This window comes from Argentina silus (assembly GCF_951799395.1).
Source record: "Argentina silus genome assembly, chromosome: 6".
Lineage (NCBI taxonomy): Eukaryota > Metazoa > Chordata > Actinopteri > Argentiniformes > Argentinidae > Argentina > Argentina silus.
This window is the reverse complement of record NC_139660.1, coordinates 12,539,264-12,561,571: the sequence shown is the minus strand read 5'-3', so window position 1 is coordinate 12,561,571 and position 22,308 is coordinate 12,539,264. Positions and strand designations below refer to the sequence as shown.

Sequence of the window (22,308 nt, the reverse complement as noted above, 5' to 3'; positions counted from 1 at the left end):
CACACACAGCTCTGGTCAGCAAAGTAAAAGAGTGCAGACACCAGGACACACATTTTACTGAACTGGTAAACAGAAAACGCAAAACAAGATACAGATTCTCTCAAGCCAAAAACCCCAATGATTTGGGACTTTTTAGTGTTTCAAAAGGTCAAACGTAAACTGGTGCATAACACATTTGTATGTTTAGTTCTTTAGTATGATTTCAGTCAGAATGCTTTTGGAACAGTCTCATAATGATTATAATTTATTACAATGTGAGCATGACTCATAAAAAGGCTGAACTATTCAAAGGTTTTACATTTCATTCTGTTTTAACCTACCCAGCGACAACTGATGATTACTATACAATTACCTCTCTGGCTAACTGTGGCACATTTACATTGATGTGAAATCAACATTTCTATTTTCTCAACTGATTTTTAAAAAAAAAAAAAATGAACACTGTCCCTGTCAAATATAGCATGTATGAATAAATGAATGAATACTATATGACTCTGGGTGGTGGTATGCCTTGTTACAAACTGTAAATTATTGCACAATAGCTACCACTGAGCACTTATGAGCTGACAAACTTTCCTATTTAGGTCTTATCTAGATCCACTAGGTGGCACTTGAGCCCTGGCCCAGGAATAGCCTAAGTATGGATATGAGGTAATTTTGAATGCATTTGCAGAGTATTTTGGGTCATGTCTTGCCCAATGGTTTGTGAACTGGTATGACGTTCTTTGAGCTCAAATACGTAGAAGTCCATTCTTGCGATAGCCAAGAGTCAGCTTGCTATTCAACCCTACAGTGTATACAAACAAGATGTGTAGTTGAGGGAAGCTGATCTTAGACCAGCTCTGGGGTACTTACTCCTCTAGGAAGTGCTGCTGGGGTCCAATGACCGAGCCCGGTCGGCAGATCCTGATCCAGGCAATGGTCTCCGCTGCTGTAAAGCGGTAGTGCTTCATCAGGTAACATCCAATCAGGGTGCCTGTGCGACCCAGGCCCGCTAATGAGATACGGAGGAAAGGAAGAAGGAGAGGGAGTCAGAAATAGCAAAAAAGCGAGAAACCTTGACAGGGGTTTATTCAGGTGTGTTTCGTCATCCTTTGTGCAGGCATAAGAGGGCTGTCAATGTCTAGTATTGATTCTAGGCTTTGCATTTACCTTTGGAGTCTGCTATTGATGTCAAAAGCCAAAAGAAGAAAAACTGTAAACACAGTATGTCATCACAGTAAATGCATAAATAAGACCTTAAAGTACAAAGACTTCATCACATCAGACAGAAGTACTATCACTCCGACACTAGAGAACTTTTCCTTTTTGCTAGAGAACTGTGACATCACCATGACAGTAGCACATCTGAAAGGTGGGCTTATATTGAACAACACTGCCCCCTCCTGGCAAACCTACCAGGCACCATTTGGTTCCAGTGTATCATCATAGCATCATAACACAATCTCCTGAACCTGTGGCAGCAGCACTGTAAAGTGCTATCCCTATTTCTATGCTCCAGGAAGCGGACTCACCCTTGCAGTGGACAGCCACGGCGCCCTCGGTGCTCTCACAGATGTGCAGGAAGCGGCGGGTGATGGCGTCGTTGGGAGTGCTGCCGTCCACGAAGAACAAATCGTAGTGGTCGAAGCCGGCGTCCGTGAATCGCTTGGCGTCGTAGATCTTCTTGTTGAGCCGCACCACAGTGGTCACGTTGTGCTTCCTGAAGTAAGGGAAGTAGGCCTCGGGGGCGTGCAGTGGGTAACCTTGAGGTTCAGAAGGCAAAAGATAGATTTGGAAAACACATGATGAACTGATTTAGGTAGATTACATTATTACATATAGACAACATAACTGACCGAACATAAAAAACAGGTGAGCTCCTGTCTATAATGGGGGTTCTGTGGTATTGTAAACAGCATTGGTACATTTCATCATTGTGCAAATGTATGATATATTATGAAGCAGGATCAGAGTAGCCAGCAGTTATGAGTACCCTAAAATGAACACAGTGTTAAAAGAAAATAGTTAATCCAAAATGATTCTCACCATTTTCTATCTTACTCTTAGGGTGAGGTCCACTAAAGGCCAGGAACTTCCCTGGGACGATCCAGTTGAAGTCTCCATTTTCAACTCGCTAACAGAGAGGAAACACAGCATGTCAAATAGGAGCCCAGTGTAAAAGCTGAGCATGTGGACATAAAGCATCAACAAGAACAACCACTCAAAGAGTGTTCTTCGTTACTATAGTTGTTGTTTTTGTGACTATGTGGCCACACACTTTTTGTAGATATTGTCCTTTCCATTGTCAGCAGCATTTGCAAAGTCAGGTTACTCACATAGAGAGTCATCATTACACTAAAATGCACATCAGCCCAGTCAAGTGCAGCATTGGGTACCATCTTTGACTGTGATTCTGAATAGGGGCTGCTGTTTACAAACAAGCACGGTTGCTCAAACTGATTAGTGAACACTCTTTGCTTCTTGAATCCCAGGTCAACGTGACATCATTACCTCATAGTGCTCATACTCGTCCACGTCAAAGGTTTCAAAGTCAAAGAATCCATGCTGCAGGGCCTGCAACAGAGAAAAGGGCAGAGTTGGTTTAATTTGCATGTTCATTCCATAAACCATAACTTTGTGGGAACTTTACAAGTGTTAGAGATAACACACACACTGATGAAGGGAAATATATTATGAATAGATCAAAGATAAGGGGTCTCACAAGACATTGCTTTATCATCAGCACTTTCATAATGTGCTGCATCTATAAGGTACTAAGAATATGTTTGATCGACGTGATTCAAGTCAAGTGTTGGTTCAGCATCCAGACAAAGTTGTCAGGGTCACGGTGAGGCGACAACTCATGCGTAGTCCTTCTCCCACTTCACCTACACCCTATAGTGGTTCTTTTGTCTAAGGCCTGTGACATTTGTGGCAGTGGTGTTACATCAGTAGGAAGGCTCTGATTAAAATGGTATGGGTGTGGAGTCAGGCTTTTACTGTGACTGATGGCCAAACACTGCTAAACTATCATGGGTGTGAGCGAGGTGCTATTCAACTCTGGCCGCGCTGTCCACTTGTTTTCTTACATCCCACTTCTGGTTTCCTGTCTAAACAGATTAAAAACCAAGAATGACCACTGAGACCCTTTGACCTTTAAAGAGTAGTTGAATTGCCCTACGGTATCTATTCTCAGGTCTGGTACATAAGGTCTGGTACATAAGGTCCAGGGTTTTCTGTGAAACTGTCATATTGTGTCACTGCCCAGTGTGACATTCTGAGTCTTGAAGAAACCACCACATCCAGCTCTCCAGCCCATGGACATATTAGTTAATCAGCATGTCTGTTGTCACACAAGGCTATCACTTAACCGTTGTCCAACAGTTCCTTTTAGTAGATCAGGGGACTTGAGTTACCTTCATATACAGTAAATCCTAATCTAGTTTATAAAAGGAGTTCCAAAAACTGATGACAGATGTTTGACTGATAGATCCAAGTGAGACAAGTCTGAATAATAGATGTTCATGTGACTTTTTGACAACTTTCATTCATGTATGATGCTGTCCTAAAATGAACACTGTACAGTTGACAATGATATATTGTGAATATGTCACAGCTAAGGGGTGTTTTAAGCCGATGGGAAGACTCGGCGTCTTGTGTCATATTGCTTTAGTGTCCCCTATGAAGGCAGTCAGTTACCAGTTGATTTAGAAACCAGTAGTCCTATGCCATGAATCTATTAATTAAAATCACAACTTGCAGTGGGAGCTCACATGAAGCAGGACAAAGATGAACAAAAACATTGACACAAGAGCTTCAGAGATGATAGACTGGGAGCATGACCTGGACACGTGCACACACACACACACACACGTGCACACACACACACACACACGTACACACACACACACACACACACGTGCACACACACACACACACAGGTGTGGCTGACAGCTTCTTTATATCACCACCTCCCTCAGGTCTTTGGTGATGACAGCTGTCTCAGAGCTTTCTCCCACAGGTTGCTGTTACGCAACTGTTCAGTTCTCCTGGGCAGCTTTAATCGAGTTAACCCTCTTGCACACACATTCGTAATAGGACAAAGGTATTAAGAGGAAAAAGAAAAGACCATCACCACTGAAATTGGTAATTGTTCACATTGTGCTTCACACTTTACCAATGGCCTTTTATTCCAAAACAGCCCATAATTTTTCATATGTAAGTGTCAAATGCCAAATGTTGACAGTGTTATGGCTTCTTATCAACTGTCACTACTTGTTACAACATGCCTTGTCATTTTAATGGCCGTTTTATGGAAGGACACTAAGCGTTCAGCTATGTTTGAAAAAGCTTGTAGTTGCCTTACCTGTTTCCTTCCTCTTGTACTTGTACAATGTTGCTTTTATTACCAACTATTCTATTATGGAACCCGACTCACCAAGGACCTTCCAACTCATAGTGGCCTTCCAACACGTATGTGTGTGTGGCAAGTGATTAATTCATTAATTATACTGGCATGCTAAATGGGGGCATTGGGTCCCTCCATCAGTGCAGATGCTAAACAGTAAATCATGGAGCAGATTGCTGTGATTAGAGCAAGAAATAGCCTAGTAATTAAGGCAACAGACTGAGCCAATATGATACACTTACTCAAGCTTGCTTACAATCACAAGGCAACAAAAAGGTGGGGGGAAAGGGTGCTCAAGAGAGGCCTGTCGGTCAGTATGTGTGAAAACAAATCATTAGCACAAATCTGTAGCTTATCTTTAAAAAAAAAAAGATTGATAAAAGGAGAGAGGCAATAGTGTGTGTGTACATGTGTACACAGTGCTCAGGTTATGCACCCAATCATTCATCTCTGAAGCAAGGACAAAGGAAAAAGCGAGGCTGAAGGAATGTGCTGAGGAATACCAAGACATTCCTGTCTGAGGGCCGTCTGACCAGTCTTTCCAGAGAAGCATGGCTAGGTATCTGTTGTAGCAATGCCAATAAGATGCCTGTAATTTGAAGTTCAGATTTTTTCTGGGTTCCACAAGGTTGATCTCCAAGACTGACCTGACACTGGATTTGTCAGCCATGACAATTAGAGGGACACACACTAGCACACACAATCCCAAGCCACGATCTGTGTGTGTGTGTGTGTGTGTGTGTGTGTGTGTGTGTGTGTGTGTTTGCCTTTGTCTCTGTACTTCCCTTACTTGCTGACAACAATGCCCCACCTACTGTTCCACGTGAGGACAAGCCACTTGTTGCACCTGCATGGTTACATAACTGCACCATACAGAAACAAAAGAACAACCCCACTAAGACTCCACTACATAAGGACCCCCACAGACCATCAGCACATGTCCTCTGTCTGGGGTTACAGTCCTAGTGCAGAGTAATGATGCTACATAGACACAGAGGGTTAGTTGAAAAGATTGCAGTCCATGGATGACCAATTCAATCAAATCCACACACAGTATTCAGGCAATAGCATATTTTCCTATAGTCAAAGTAAAAGGTCATGGTCTCTCATGAAGGGCTGAAATATAGTTATTTTCAAGCAAATTGGCTGGCCCAACATTTGTTTTGGTACGAGGTTGAGAGCTGGGGCCGGGGAACTGTAACCACTCTCAGTCCATGATATTGAGATGGTGTTTTTAAATATATATTTCAGGTTACTTATGTACTGTATCTGCAGTTGCTGTGTGATACTGAGTATTTACATTTGGTTTACCAAGTAATTATAGGGTAACTAAATGATAGGTTGGCAGTATAATAATCAGTATACACCTTCTCTGGGGGAGGACAAAACAAACTGGAGTGCAATTAACTAACATTAGGAAATTAGAACAAACTCACCTTTCGGATTCCTTGTAAGGAATCAAGAATCGTTAGGTTGTATGCACAATTTCCAAAAGAGGCATCCCTGTAAAACATAGCAATAAAGGAGAGATTAGTGACTAAAAAGGTTACACACACACACACACACACACACTATTTCAGGTGCGCATTACATTGAAGTTAATGCATTTCCCGCATTCTGAAAGTTTCTATACGCTTCGTGCACGTTGCTAATGTTTAACAACGGGCCACACATGAGCCCTATTCCCACAGGGATTCTATTCCCACAGAGAAAATGCTGAAAAGATTTCCCAGTATTTTTTGTCTGACCCCTGTTTACACAGGCCTTGATTTACCCGGGTCGCCTGTTTATACACATCAGAGCAATGCAGGTAAAGCAGGACAGGACGGTTGGGAAACATGGGGAGGGGTGCACAGGACATAGTGGAATTCAATGCAATTTCAAATGAGCATACTGGCATTTCACCTCTGCCGCATTTATACAGACCCCAGATCTGCTTTTTACCGGGACCATGACTAGTTCTGCCACAGGTAAAAGTTTAAGCGGCATGCCCTAGCCCAGGTCAGTTTACAAAAGACAACAATCACGGTAAATTACCAGGACATGCCTCTGTGTAAACGGGCTGGATTTAACTGTCAATTGGTGGTGAAAATGAAAAGCGTTCTCCACGTTGTTGGGGATGTTGAAGGGAGACGTTCCTTATAAAAATTGGTTTAGGAAAGGAGATCTGAGAAGTTGGGGAGATCAATAGCACTTATTTGGGGAGGGATATACAGGAAATATTTTATCAAATCAAAACATCTTCAGCTCCTTTGGCACTCTTTGTGCAGGTAGAAAAGAAGTACACAAACACACACTCACACTCACACCTCCGCAGCCCTCTCAGATTGCAAATTATGGTGCATGTACAGTACTTAATTTCTTATTTTGTATGCATATTTATGCTGAAGGAAGGAAAGCAAATAGGTCAAATTCAGCTATGTTCCCGTTCTCCTGTGTTTTTAAGTTGGAGTGTAGCTGCAGGCTGTGTTGGCTCTGCTGCTGGAATATGAGCATGAATGGGAGAGGTTCAGCCTTTAGTACAGTAGGGAACGAAGCAGTATCAGAGGCACAAAGAGTTCAGTTACTCTGACACCATTGGCAACACATGACAGACATGCAAACAAATATACACAGATAATGTAGGTATGCACACACATTGTGTGCTAGTATTGTGAACTGTAGAGGCAAAAAAGTAAGGTGGCGTAATGGATACAGTTGGTTTGTATATTCTTCCCATGACATTTTAACTCAGGGAGCTTAGCCAGTGCATGCACAAACGCTTAGATGCTTGCACTCCAGAGACAGTCGGACCTCAAAAAAAAGGTATTGTTCACACAATTTAACCAATTGGTGTTTTCTCCAAGCTCATACCGAGCACTTTGTGTTCAACTGTATGCCTGTGGTGGAAAGACACACAGACATGATGACAAGCCAGGCATTAGGTCTGAGGGGTAAAGGGAAAGAGGCCAAACCACAACAAAGCATGGGCCTATCTGGTATCACTAGGAAAACCGTGTTTGACAGCCATTGGCAGAGAAGTCAACCACAATGGGAGCAACTTCATATCTGTCACAGACAGATAAGGCAAGTGTGTCCTGGAGCGGATGCATGTGGTTAATAACATGAATTGTATTTTAGAGTAAACTATCCCTTTAATGGGTGACGCAAGGATGTGGAATTGCAATGTATAAACCAAATGAGAATGTTTTATTAGTAGTATTCCTTTGAAGAATAACTCTATAGAGCTTAATATTTTGTGTGTGTGTGTGTGTGTGTGTGTGTGTGTGTGTGTGTGTTACCCTCAAGAGACTGGGGGGAGGAAGCGAGTTTCTTTCTGACGGCTCATTAGTTCTGCTGTACTCAAGGCCACCTCTAATCAAACCCCGGGGGATCATACCACAGGAGTGCATAATGCCCTCCTCGTAGGAGTGCTACCACTTCTCTTTTACATGACAAATATCTCAGCCCACTCTTATGCAAGACTCCTTTGTAATTAGTTAGTAAAATCAGAATCTTGAGCATCAACAATGTTGTACTATAAAAGCTGTGATCACAGTCACACCATAGAATATTGGGGAGGGATATACAGGGAAACAGATTCTTAGTAGGGGGTCTGACTGATAATGTAAGACTAAAGCCGGGCAGACGCTATACGATTTCAGCCACAAATTCTTCATTTCGTTCTCACAACGAAATGTACATATTGGCTGGAAACGCAGGTCATCTGTGGTGGACTCGACGCACTTGACGCACAGTGTGGGTCAAGTGATCATGTCCGATTTGAATTCTGACATGTCCAAATGTTTGGGTGGTGGCTCCCTTCTACTCGTGCAGTGAGAGGTACTACAGGGCAATATAAGAAAGTCAACCAATGGGAATCCAAGATGCATAATGCACCGACCTGACAACCTACTACCCCTGCAACCCCCCCCCCCCCCCCCACCCGGACAATTGCACTATTACTCCCCTCCCCTGCTCTTACTCAATACCACTGCTCTTCTGTACATACCTGTCCATACTGTTCATAATGCACATATCTTTATATTTTCTTTAATACTACTGCACATACTGTACATACCTGTTTATACGGCATTCCATATTTATATTTATTCTGCTATCTACCTCATGTTACTGTTAATACATATATACTGCTAGACTGCATTACCCATACAGCTCATATGCTGCTACACTGTTCATACTGTAACTATTTATTCTGCTATAATGCTACTGCTACTCATATACTGCTATACTGCACTGCTTATATTATACTGCACTACTTACTGATCATATATTGCACTACCTGTAAATACTGTTCATTGCACTTTCTGCTATTTTGCACTTCTGGTTAGACGCTAACTGCATTTCGTTGTCTCTGTACTTGTACTCTGCACAATGACAATAAAGTTGAATCTAATCTAATCTAATCTAATCTAATCTAATCTAATAAATAATGGTAATGCAAGTTGTGTTTGGTAATATAGCCGACTTATAGTATAGGCTACTTCAAATAATAGCTACATAATACATTCTAATTCTCGGTTTGGAACCATGAAATGGCAGGACCAAAGGCGCCTTTTAGATAAGCAAGTAATGGGACAGTGAAGCGAATCGGTCCCTTAAAGGAGAACATTTGAGAGGGTCTTTGTGTGTGTACCTCACATGCCTGATATTACATTATTTGTATGTGTGCATGGCATGTGCGTAAGCATGTTGAAAGAGAGAGTGTGTGTGTGTGTGTGTGTGTGTGTGTGTGTGTGTGTGTGTGCGCATGTCACTCCAGAAATCCAAACTACTGTAACACCCAAACTTCAGTCAGCGGGTACACATACACAGTCATTTTAGTCAATTTCTTTTGGAGGTGAGGATCAGATGAAAGAGAGCGAAGCAGCTGCATCCCTGCCCCATCTCCTTCTCTTACACAGCAAGTCTCTAAGTTCTCTAACACTGGAGGGAATCACTGGGGAAAAAATTAACAGTCAAGGTCAAAGTCCCCATTAAAAATAGAAGGTCTAAAAGTGTTCCAGCAGATAAAACTACTCTCTCCAGCTTTGTTGCAAATGCTCATGCGGTTTAAGACATTTTGTTCAGTAAAGTAGAGTGGGTATATCTGTTAAAAGGTGCAAGATGGCAAACATGTATTTGATGCAGTGCATTGCAAAAGTATTAAGAAAAAGTATCATGTATCAAAAGCAACTATCAACAAATTGCTGGAACAAGAATTAGGAGCTAGTGTCACGATACCAACATTTTGACTTCAATACCGATACCAGTTTAAGTATCATAAGTGAAAGTAAAACAATATCCTATTAAATACAGTAACAGGAAATGGAACTTAAAATTCATCAGCCTACTGTCTCTTTCACACCATAGCCAAGAAGTTTGTTAACCATTCAGAGTCAAGGATGACACGGGAAGGGAAATGATGTTCTCCTGTCCTGGATAGCCTATTTTTCTATCCAGTCCCAATGTTGCTACAACCTAAAATACTGACTCCTGTCTCATGAAAATCCTTCACTTCATTCTGTACTTCATAGGGTGCGTTGTTATAGCAAGTCACGCCTATTCATGTAAATGAAAATTTGTCTCACGCTTAATCTCCCGCTATTTCTTGCTGCCTGTCTCATGTATGAAACACTGCTCATTTTACAGATAAGAACTAATGTTTTAATGTTGTCATAGAGCGATATATATATATATATATAAAACACATATGTTTAAATTCAGCTATGAATTAAACTGTTGGTCGGACACAACCTGCACATGTTACGAGGAGAGGAGCAAAACCGCTATTGAAGGTATGGCACAAATCCATAACACTGCATGGATTTTATAAGATGATATTCCACTCTGCTTAAAGGAAATTCAGCATCAGGCACTGATGATAAAAGAAGGTTCTAAATAATTCTGGTATAGAACCGTTTTTCAAAACAGGGTATTGTGATACTTTTGTAGAATCGGTACATTGTGCAAAACTAATGCATACTGGCTTAAAAAAAAAAAAAGAAGAAACTAAGAGCAAACAATGGTGCACACATTGTGGATGAATGGCAGCAGCGGTCATACCAATAAATTGTGTAAAACTATAGGCATGCCATTTGTACACACACGCTTTTTTTGTTTGGTTTCTTGTTAGAATCATGTGCTTGCAGTACCATGAGTTACCACTGGGGACATTCAATGAAGATAAAGAGCTTAATGAGGGAGTGAGAAGAGAACAGTAGCTCCCCTCTTTGCTTTTCTCCTCTTCTTCTTTCTCCACCATTGCAACATATTACATAAGTCCATGCCATTTGCTGTCTGCCCATCCAAGTTGCCCCAATCGTGGGGGTAAACAGACAAAAGCCCTATTGTCCCCCCCCATGTTTCCTGGAGAAGGCCATCTTTGTAGGGCACACCAGGCCCTTATCAACCCTAGGGCGAGGGAGAGCCAATGAATGAGGCATCGCCACAGAGAGGGCACTATAGACAACAGTGCTACTGTAGCATTCCAGCTCCAATTATGATCTCTAGACAACCTGGGAGATGATCCAAAGCTTCTTATACAGTATGCTGGTAAAGTGGAAAGTCACTGGAGACACCAAAACAAACGTTCAGCGCTACAAAACTGATGATAGAAGGTTAGAAGATTTAAAAAAAAGTTAATCAGCTATATAGCGAGTGGTCACGTTAGCAACTTACTTGTACTAGCACGTCTCGAATATCAAATACAAATATTTTATCATGCTCAACAATCTAGCTTAAACTGCTATATTTACAGTCTCCTATGAAGCTTTCTACACAAGCTTGCTACGTTTGTCTCCAGACAGACATAGCAACGCCCCCTCAGTTTGAATTTTTGTTAAAGATGCTCATCTAAAGTTGCTGCTTGCCGATCAGTGAGCCAATGACTGAATGAAAGCAGGTTAGAGTGAATAAACCCATGCCTATCCATACTTTTTTGTTTATCAACTGAGTACCAAAGGTGGGGAGAATACTACTGAAGCAGCATAAAACTAATTGAAACGTGCTCTCTTCATTGTCTAAAAACAGATGGTGTTGTTCCTACGCAACACTCTGAGACTGTCAACCTGTCTCGTAGGACGTGGAACCAATCTTCAAATCGGAAGATTAGAGGTCTTCCACGATAAAATAGATCCATTTGACAGATCAGTGCAGACGGAGTCGCGCTATCTAACATGAGACAATGCTCTCTCTTTGTAAAGGGGCATAGTAGCCTGCTCTCCACTGGAAAGTGGACAGCTGTGTATGGCTACAAACACAGGTTATTGTGACCAAGCTCAAATAGTTGTGCCCACTCAGAAGACTTCAGATGCCCCCTTAGTGACTTTCCCCTGGTACTGGGTCTGTTGCTGAATGATACTGTTCAAGTTCACTCTCCAAACACAGGACAGGTTGAGACAAACCCAAAGGGTCGATAAGTCACAACTCAAGCAAACAATGAATACATCTTGAACATGGCCCTATACCCATATTGCAGGTGTATATTCAGTAAACTTGGCAGAGATTTAGAAGGTAAATATCCTGCTCATAGCAAATAACAACCATGAAACACACCTAACTACAATCCTAAAATAAACCTAATCTTCATTTCTGTTGTTTTTACTAAATACTAAAAGGACAAGTCTAAGAGGACTAATTTCAAGTCACCAGGTACATGATCTTCTGACAGGATCAATGCGCCCTTGATGATCTCATTAGGAACTCTGCAACATATCTAGGGGTATGGTGATCGTGGTGGGGAAGAATTCATCGCCTCCTTGCGGAGTGTGCTCCGTACGCAAACTAATCTGGCCTGAGGGTGCGATACCACAGCTTGGATGGCCAGGGAATCATAAAACCGAATCAGAGAAAAGGGAAATTAAATGGATTTTATAGGGACCAGTTACCTGAAAGGGAGATATGACGCGTTGGATCCTGAGATCAGAGCCCTGTAGGCCTCCTCTGGAGTCTTCTTCAGGTAGATCACCTGTGAAGGCATCAAAGAATAATGTAAACGAAAAAAAATTCTTCAATAAACATATAGATAAGGGGTCTCAAATATGCAGCCCAGGGACTAAATGCAGCCAGTGTCTTGCCCTCTTGTGGTCCCCAGACTGATCTTCAATGTTCCTAAATTATCTTTCCACTGATAATGAAATATAGAAATGTTTCTATGCAAGACTAGACTTTTAGTTGCAAAAAGTGCTAGCACTACACTAAGCGGGGCAGATAGTACAGGCTTTTTTTACTAATTCCTGACAAAACAGAATTTAACATTTTTTTAAAATAAAAATAATTGTGTTTGGATTTTCTTTTCTTTTAAATGTTCCCCTTCTGCTATCCATGTGCAAAACTAACAACCACCACATTGGTCAGGCTTAAATGCTACACGGGTAGCCACATACATCTCATATGAAATGTAAACAATACTTTAAATGGCCCCCCCATGAGGCTGACAAGACTGATGCCTGCAATTTTCCTGGTAAAGATGGTACAAAGGATTCGGACATGTGAAGTAGAAATAATAGATACGTATATAATTAATTAAATCATAATTTTAATTCCTAATTTCATTAGGGAAGATTTGCCTCTGGGGGTGCTCTTCAGCCAAATAATGTGTGGTTTAATAAGGCAAGAAATGGACTGATATTGTATTATAGGAGTACGAGTCAACACTGAAACAGGCTAAATTAGCAACTAAACAACCATGTGGTTTGCTTTTTACCCCAATGAAAGGGACACACTCTGCACAGGTGTAAATGCATAGACAAATCTGGGCTAGAGTGCCAGTTTTAAATGGGTGATGGGATGTCTTGACTAGAGACTTGAAATGAGAGCAGGCTGCGTGTCTGTGGGTCTGGTGACATGGAGCACTAAAGGCCAAGGCCAAACATGAGAAACAGTGCATGAAGCTTGCATCTCCTCAGCAAAGAGAACAGAGCTTTGTTACTCCTGCTTCAGCTCATGAAATATTTACCGGCCAGACAATTAGATCCTGCTGAAACCATATTAAATTCTGCTGCTGGCTTGCTGGAGTGGGTGGTGTGTGTGTGTGTGTGTCTGTGTGTGTGTGTGTGTGTGTGTATGTGGTCCTACATGACCCATAATACAAAATGTAGAATCACAGAGCCCAGCTGTTCATCCAACACAAGTAATCCTCTTCAGTGGAAACCAGGGCATTGGTATTAAAACAGAATCGCAACCATCTGTAATGAGAGCAGGGGCTCAACATAGCACACATCATAACATCATTGGATCAATAGAGATGCACTTATGGTGCGTTCGGCAGCTGTAGGAAACTATCCCTCCTCCAAGTGGGAAGCTGGGACCAGTATGATGATACCTGAGGTTGCGAGTTGTGACGCATCCACTGTAACCTTTCACCTTCTCACCAGAAAACAGAAGCTGATTACGACAGTAAATTCTAAAAATGTTAACAGTATTCATTTATTCTCCCTGTACAATTTCAACATGTTTAATTGTTAACAATCACACGTGTATGTATAATGTATGTTTGTAGTTTGTTAACCTTCATTATGTATTGCAAATTAAATCTAATTGGTTGAAGAGTTGTGCCCACTTCAAAAGCACTCAAATGCATTAATGTCGGAGTTATGACTTCACCAACTGGGAAAAACAAGTTCCCTACCATTAGACAGACACAGACACAATCGACTTACGGCAAACAAGAGACAAGAGAGCGTGTTGAAGACTTGTACTAGCACTTGTAAGGGATTGTGTGATTGAGTTTTATTTTCCAAAAAGCATTTGAATAATGTTTACTTATTATGGCGTAATTGTGGAAAGTGTGTTCTGTTTTGGTGTCATTAAATGAGAAGTGTATTTTGGGCATTGATCAGGGTTCAGGCTAAATCAAGCAAAGTGATTGTGTATGAAACCCTTGAGAGATTGTCTACGAATCTTTTAAGATTTTAAGAGGCACTTGGCAACAGATAAGTCATTATTGATAATTTATTGTAAAGGCAATTGTGTGTATGTTAACAATTTGTTAGTAAGTACATTTGAGTACAAGTACAATTGATAAGAAATATATTAGCCAGCAACCCATAATTTGAATGATGCATGTTTATCAAGTTTAACGTTAGTCAACATTCTACCAAACTACGCTATACTGGACATGTGACATCAGAATATCATCAGAACTGTCAAGCCATTCAGCTATGTGAGCTTGATCAAAGGTTGAAGGTGAAGTGGTTATTTATAAAAACATAGGCTGAGTAGGGTTTATTATAGCACACAATCATTGTGCCCGTATCATCCAGAAGGACAAATACTAGAGCCAAATCCAGATTATAATCCAGATTGTCACTCTTCTGTGACACCATTTTAAAATCACCTCAATGGGATACAAGGTGGGTGTTGTCTAGGCTGCAAATAAAGAGTGTTGAAGACAAAGGGCATTCAACCAAACCCAATATTTGAATGCACTTTTGCACTTCTCCAATCCTGTCACATTATGACAGGACCTCTATATATGATCATTACTATATCACAATCTTTCCAAAGGTTACTTGAGTCGACCGTTCTGTTTAACAGAGGATTCAGTTGAATGGTAAACCTACTACTTCTGCTTCACTAATGTGCATTTCAAACCTAATCCTAATCCTTTAAATAGGATCATACATGAAGCCAGCTGATACAAGTCCACACATTTCTCCTGAAAATCTACCTTTTCCAGTTTGTTTGGAGCATGGCTACGGCATTTTCTTAAATTATATCATGACCTCTGCAGAACAGTCTCTTTGTGGTGTTGGTTATCTGTGATAGGGGGAAGACACTGAGTCACATTGCCTGTGATAATTCCATCTCATGTCGCTCACATAAGGCATGGCCCATCACAGTCCCTCATTTCACTGCCCTGTGGAACACGACAGCTGGTACAGGGTAGGAGGAATCATCATATCATTATTACAATGTCTGAGATCTAGGGAACAAGCCAAATTGCCATGGTCTGGGGGATGTCTGTTCAGTACACTTTTGAACTAGCCTATATGTCATAACAGCATCATAATGTCATAAACATGACACTTCACTTGACATTCAGTGACATAAGATGCCACGACATCTTCTGAAATGTGCCGTCTCATTTTGACACTGTTCTATTTCTATAGGAAGAATGTAATCTCCAGAGGATACCGTCACATTACAGGGAAGTTGGTATCTGGGATTGAAAAACAACTGTTCTCTATGGCAGCAAGGAAGGCAATTGAATGGAACCAGTGGAGCAGGAGCTGTCGACATTTAAAGGGCTGGAGGGAGGGGTCACTATGGCAGGCCAACAGGTGCAACCAGCAGTCTGATCCTTCCCATCCATTCTTGATTCTGAAGGAGCTTGTCAAAAAGAGACAGACCTGGCACTGCATGCTAAAATTGTAGAGGTTTGCTACCTTTACAAGAATCAGCACTGACTGAAATAGGCATTAGAAAATGCCTGAGTAAGCAAAACAGCATGAACAAAATAAAAAACAACAGACTAGAGGAAAAATGCAATCGGACCATCCGAGTACATTGATATTGATGCAAAATTAGTTTTTGGGCAAGGCACTGAGCCCAAAACATAATCCTTCCCTTGCACAAAACTTCCAAGCCTTCACATTCCAAGCAGCAAGGGGAGAGAGATCATAGGAGAGATAAGGATACTTACCGCATAGGCACCGATTAAGACAGCAGCATTAGCCCTTTTCCGCTGGTCAAAGCTGGTGTAGTGGACAATTCTCTTTCTGGTCAGTGTGAAGGACTGCAGACAAAATAAACATACCATAAATGCAATGAAGACATACAAAGATAAGATAAACAGCAACAATCAATCAAAAGCTTGTCAAATTGAGTAGTTCATTTTATACTTGAAATCAACAAAATACTGAATGTTTCCACTGTTAATATCAAATTAATCACAATAAGTTTGGTTAAAAAAATATGTCTTTTTTGCAAACTGACTTTCACCACAGACAGTTCTTATTTTTTCGACATCAAAAGCTAACTGAAGCTCTCTGTGAGCCTCTGTTTGTGAAGAACTGACATGTCTTTGAATTTGGTGCAGCTGTAGAGCAGTGTCAGAGCTGGGACAAACTCCCTTAAATTGGAGTCAAGCCCTTACAAATGTTGAGTCCATACTCTCTGAAACAAGCAACAGGATCAAGTCCAATCAAGTCCAAGCTGGCTACTGGCATAAAAGAGAATGGGTCTCTGCAATCAATTACTTTGTTCAGAACAACAAAACCTGTGTTGGTTTGGACTGCCAGAGGGGACCAAGGGTCAAACTGTCAGTGTTTTGCAAAGATGTGGTGGTTGAGGAGATTTTTTAGTCTGACTATAACTAAAGGGAGAAGATGCTGGTTCTTCAGGCGGTTAATAGGCACCAAGGTGTCACTTACCAAGTCAACACAATGAGGTTCTACCATGACCTAAGGCTGTTTAGACTGCAGGCCTAAACACTGCCACATTGGACTGAATACATATTGCACAATAATGACTTCAAGTCAGGTAAAAAAAAAAAAAGAAAAGAGCTATAAAACATCAGAAATACATGCCGAATAAAATGTAGCCTAAGCTGTGAGTTGACCATCTTCTGGTACAAGTCAACTTTGTACATGAAGAAAGTTAACTCTGATTTGACTCATCTTGCCCATCTCAGAGTAGAATTATTTTGTTAGCCTAATTGTGCTCAGAGATCAATGCAACGTGTCTGTTTTGGAGGTAATAGACCTGAATGCACATTTGGCACTCTCCTGGCTTCCATGTGCAGATGTCAACAGATGCTGCAGCAGCTGCTCTCTTCAGACGCAAGCAGCTGGTCCCAACACCTCTGCTGGGGATGCAGACAGAGGAGCCCGTTGGCAAGGCAGGTGGGCTGGTGTGTGTGTGTATATATATATATATATATATATATATATATATATATATATATATATATATATATATATATATATATATAAATAATATATGGAGCTGTCAGTGTTCTCACTGAGAATCACTGCCTGAGAGGCCAAAGCACTCAGGAAGCAGCAGGCAGACCAGGACGACACAGACAGACACTCACAGTTGCACAAGCACACAGTGCTGCTAGACAAATCAGCAAAATTACTGACAAATCAGAAGCGCCGTATTTGAGTTTCTCTCCCCACTAAGGTATGGAAATGAAACTGCACAGGTTTGTGAAGATGAATTCAACCTCTCCCTGAGTGGACATACCAGCAGCTTTCAGTGGATGGGGGAGGAATATTTCACCATACAGAGAGATACAGTAACTACATAATTTTTCAATACCATTTAGGCCTGGGTCTGAGAGTAATAGTGTAGGCCTACCTCAAAAACAAAGTACATACACTCATTGTCCAGTAGAGCTCTGAGATATTTTCAGTGGTGATGGAGGGGTGTAAATTAAAGACTTGCCAAATATCATTCAGCAGGTTAAGCCAGACCAATCTGGGGCCAGACACATGCATGAGTAGTGAGGGGAGGGGGGTTTGGGGATTGGGGTAGATGAGAGGGCAGCACGATTCAAACTGACACTCTCAATCGCAGATCAAGTCCAACAAAAAACACTGAGATTGAGATTGTCAAAGCTTCACTCAGTTCAATTCACAAAGACAAAAACATTATTCAGATGGCAATTTCAGCATTTCTCAATCATAGTGAGAGCAATCTCTCTTCTCCCCTTATTTCTTTTTTTTTTTGCGATATTCAGCTCGTCATGCAGATCCAAACCAGTGAGATTCAAAGGAATTCTGTTGCTAAGGCAACACGCAGTACACAACACAAACATGGCAACCTGGCAAGCATGTTGAGGTAGGTGGGTGGGTGGGGGGGGCAGTAAAAACATCATACTTGCTTGAAACTTTACCTTCAACATTCCCAAACATGTACACATGATAGATATACATCTTATCTGCTTCAAAACAACAAAAGACAAAAAAAAAGAGAGACAGAAGCTCTATTAATGACACCCCCTCTTTCTTAAGGGTTACATCCCTAAAGGAGCAGAAGCACACAAGCAGGCAAAAGAGGACATTTTATTGCTGTGTGCGCCTTGGACTTGGGAGCTCCACAGTGTAACTTTAGGATCTTAGGTCCAAGGTTGTCCTGTTAGGCCCTTGTTTGAAAGAGCAATTGAAATCTAAAGTAGAATAGAAGTTTCTCTCCATCACCAATGTTTTATTGTTTGGGTAAAACATTGGCAGCATAACCAATATTATGGGTAGACTGTTCACATTGCATTTTACATGCAACCCATATGCGATGTGTGAGGGGGGATCAATCGGCCGTCTGGCAGGCACGCTGCAAAACCTAGTGGCCACTCTTGGTACCTTTATAATTTTCACAAGCAATTCCAATGGTGGGGTCGGTATTGTTGCTGGCCAAATGAGGTCATTTGCAACATGCAGTTTTACCGGTGTCCGTCTCAAGCGTGAAGTAACTCCAGACCGCAGACATGGTTGTTATTGTTGTCACAGCACTCGTGTCCTCTCAGCTGTGCAGCCGTCAGTCTACGTGTTTGGAAACTTTTTATGACAGTTTGCGTCATGGCATCGGATCGGTTAATAGCATTCCCTATCTCAGATTCCCGATCCAGAATTTTAGGCCAATATTGGCCTGATACCAATGCTCAGTATGGGATCGGTGCATCCCTATCTTTAAGTTAGCTTATTGACTTTCAAGTTTGGACTGAAAGACAAAATAAATGACAAATGGTTACCAGAACCAAACGCTAGTTAATCTGCAAGAAAAAAAAAGAAAAAAAAAAGGAAACTGTACGGATATGTGTAACACAACGCTTATATTAGCTATTTGGGGAGAAAAAAACTGATGGGAAAAATGTATGGGGATTTTCTGCTTGAACTGGAAGTAGTTGTAGGAAGTTGACAGAACCTCTCTCTCTCCTGCCTGTGTCCATGCCCTGATTCTCTTCTACTGCTACCATCATGACCTTGACTACATGCACACTGATCTAATCACATCCTGCTACCCAAGCTCAAAATCGCCAAGAAACAACAGCTTCCCCTGACCGAATGCTCATGGATGTTTCCAGTCCAGGGCCCTCACCTCAGGGTTGCACATCTTTTTTCTTTTTTGTAATCAATTAATCATCAAGCCTTTGCCACGGCCTTGGACCTAGAACTCCCAAGTTCAGAGTAAAAAAGGAAAACTGCCCAAATACAATGTGCTTGAAGAAATGGTTGAACGAATCAAAGCAGAGGACAGCTATACTGTCACCAATGGTTTCCTTGTGTCTTTCATAAGAAGATTAAGGAATAGCCAAAGTGGTGGGTGATGAGGTGGGATAGGATGTAAGGACTTGTTATAACATATTTTCATACAATTGCTGATAAACTAATTGTGATGCATCTAGGCTATAGAAACCTTATAGGTTTAGGAAGGCTTTCAACTGTTATAAAGAATCCAAACCTTTTACATCAGCAATCAGAATACTAAGAATGAAAAACAACAAGCTTTTCTTCTCACAACTCTTGTTACCTATTACCCATAGGTAGGGCCGTCGCAGTTTGGAATTCATTTGAGCCACGGTGTGAGTGTCTGTGGTGCCACGAGTGGATTGCAATAGCTGTTACCTCTTCCGGAGTGGATTTCTCCAAATCAGTGTTCAGTAATACTCCGACTGGCTCTTCCTCACTCATTATTGGGAGTTGAGACAGATATTGGACATATTTAGAAAGCTGAGATCAGCGTTTCAACAGTCACCATAACTCAAAATATGTTTAGGGGTACAAGCGATTGAAAATCATGGACTAAGTCACAAATAATAAAACGCAACAATGGCGGTTGTTGGTTGTTTGCTCGACCCCCTTGGGTGGCTTGACACAACCGCATTGGTGCAACGGCGCAGTTACCGTGAGAGCCCTACCCATAGGGATAATCATTGTTGGTTTATTTGTACCAAACACAAGAAGCAAAATGTAATCTTTCTTTGGGGAAACTTTAGACACTAAACTTGTCTTGCTGAATTGACCAAAATCAAGACATGTTTGATTATGCGATTGTGTTCATTTGCATTTTGGGTGAACTATCCCTTTAAGTGTTCAACAAAAGGCCAGACCATTGTGTTGCACATATGAACTACTGGGAAATAGGGAGCATCACAGGTCAGCTTATTGTGGCATCTCAGGCGACTCTGTAGCAGGAAAGTGCTAACTCAACTTTGGGACAGGTGAGTCAGTGGCTAAAAACAGAGAGCTGGTTAAGCCAAATGCCAAAGCCCTGATTTACATGACAAGAGGACTTCTGTCTATTCATTCCAGAGTAAACCTTCAAGTTCCAAATTAGACCTTCAAGTTTCAAGCCACAGCAGATGGCATTCTCTGGTACACTCAATTTCCCTGGAGGCCAATTAATTCCACATCATACTTTGTGATATCCACAAATTAACCACACAGATTAAACTTGGTAATCGTAGACAAATATCCAAATTCCACAGACATTGCTGCTGTTGTCAAGTGTGGGAGGTAAAAAACCATGTGTGTCTTTGTTATTCCAGATGCATACTGTACATTCTTTCTGAGGGTGGAGGAGAGAGGCAGGTTACCTACCTTCAGCTTTTTGTTGAGTTTACAGCAGTATCTGTACAACATGGCTAGGTTGAGGGGTCCAAAATCGGCATAAAAGCTGAAATGTAATTGGAAAAAACAACAAAATGTCTAACATGCAATAACATTGAGAGATCAAACCATACATGCTCATTGTAGATGAAGAGAGATTGACATAACTAACTGGAGAACATCATTTTTATTTTTAAATCAGTATTGCCCCAGTAGTTTGAGCCACAGATGTAATAATCACATTATAAACTCAGCAGCGATACCCAAATGTTTGCAAATTGCCTTATGTAAGTCATCGGTAAACCTCAAATCGGAACAATAAAAAGTGTTCATTAAAAGTTGTTACATAATATCAAGTTCTTCAGCAACATGAACACTTGTTGCCGCTGTCCAGTGGAGCGATAAACAAAAGCACTGAAGCGATGGATGTTGAGATGCGGGAGGGAGAACAAACTTACTTTTCATACACAAATTCGTCATCCGTGCAGAAGTAATGTGTGTTTGCAGTGCTTTTTGGCTTGCTCCTGAGGGTGGCGAAATACAGTCGTTCTGAGAAAACAGAGATATAAAGAAATTAGCAATTTTACTGACATAAAATGGTATGCCGTTACACAACTCGCTTCCAAAGACTTACTGTGTACACGTTTCGAAACATATTTGGAGAATAAAACAACTTTAATTTAACACATTTTGGACGCAAACTTCAAATCAAATTTGTTTATTACGCAAATTGAGATTTCTTTCATTCTCGAATGCACAATGTCACACAGACAGGACAGCTGTAACGGCTCGCGGGATGTAATACACCACCGCCCCATATAGCTAACTTAGCTTCTCACTCTGGAAGGGGATGAAGTACTTATACGGCGAATTTAAGGGGATATAATAGTTCAATTTCACTTACCTTTGATCAACTCAGAGGCTCCTATCAATTCAATGTCGTCTGCCATTTTAAATAAAGTTGAAAGGATAGCAGAATGTTTAAGGCTGTCTAGAGTCATCGGCGATGCAGTGACAGAAGTTTAAAACTGGAGAAAAGCTAGCTAGTATTTGCTAACGTTATCTTGACAAAAACTTGACGTTAGCCAGCTATCAAGTTGGCAAGCAAACAGTAGCTACAGTAAGGGTGTATAAGTTAGTTAGCTAGCTAGCAGAAGCTACCCTTAGTTTCTAGCCACGCACTAGGCTGAAATCTGCTGCCAAAATAATAAATGAGACGTCATTTTGCCATTTCGACTCGAAATCTAAGCCAAGTAAAAATGTAGATATGCATCAAGAAATAATTGCATTCCTGGTGATTTCATTTAGAGGTTTGTTAACGACGACAGAGGAAAATCTTCGCGCATTTGAGCTCATCTGAATTCCTGGTTCAACATTTCACTT

At 41.2% G+C, this 22,308-nt stretch overlaps 1 protein-coding gene across 4 annotated transcripts in view; it reads right to left on the bottom strand.

Annotated features, from left to right (window-relative positions):
* The window catches only part of cdc14ab (cell division cycle 14Ab), a 33,211-nt gene extending 10,903 nt beyond the window's left edge, over positions 1-22,308 (bottom strand). For all 4 annotated transcript variants that reach the window (XM_083671708.1, XM_083671710.1, XM_083671709.1 and 1 more), the window contains exons 1-10: positions 21,830-22,308; positions 21,384-21,474; positions 20,917-20,992; positions 16,017-16,109; positions 12,259-12,338; positions 5,827-5,893; positions 2,494-2,556; positions 2,029-2,116; positions 1,515-1,745; positions 856-994 (exon numbers count right to left, since the gene is read on the bottom strand). In XM_083671708.1, the coding sequence (XP_083527834.1) occupies positions 856-994; positions 1,515-1,745; positions 2,029-2,116; positions 2,494-2,556; positions 5,827-5,893; positions 12,259-12,338; positions 16,017-16,109; positions 20,917-20,992; positions 21,384-21,474; positions 21,830-21,926 (1,025 nt within the window). In that variant the 5' untranslated portion in view covers positions 21,927-22,308. The remainder of the gene's footprint in view (positions 1-855; positions 995-1,514; positions 1,746-2,028; positions 2,117-2,493; positions 2,557-5,826; positions 5,894-12,258; positions 12,339-16,016; positions 16,110-20,916; positions 20,993-21,383; positions 21,475-21,829) is intronic.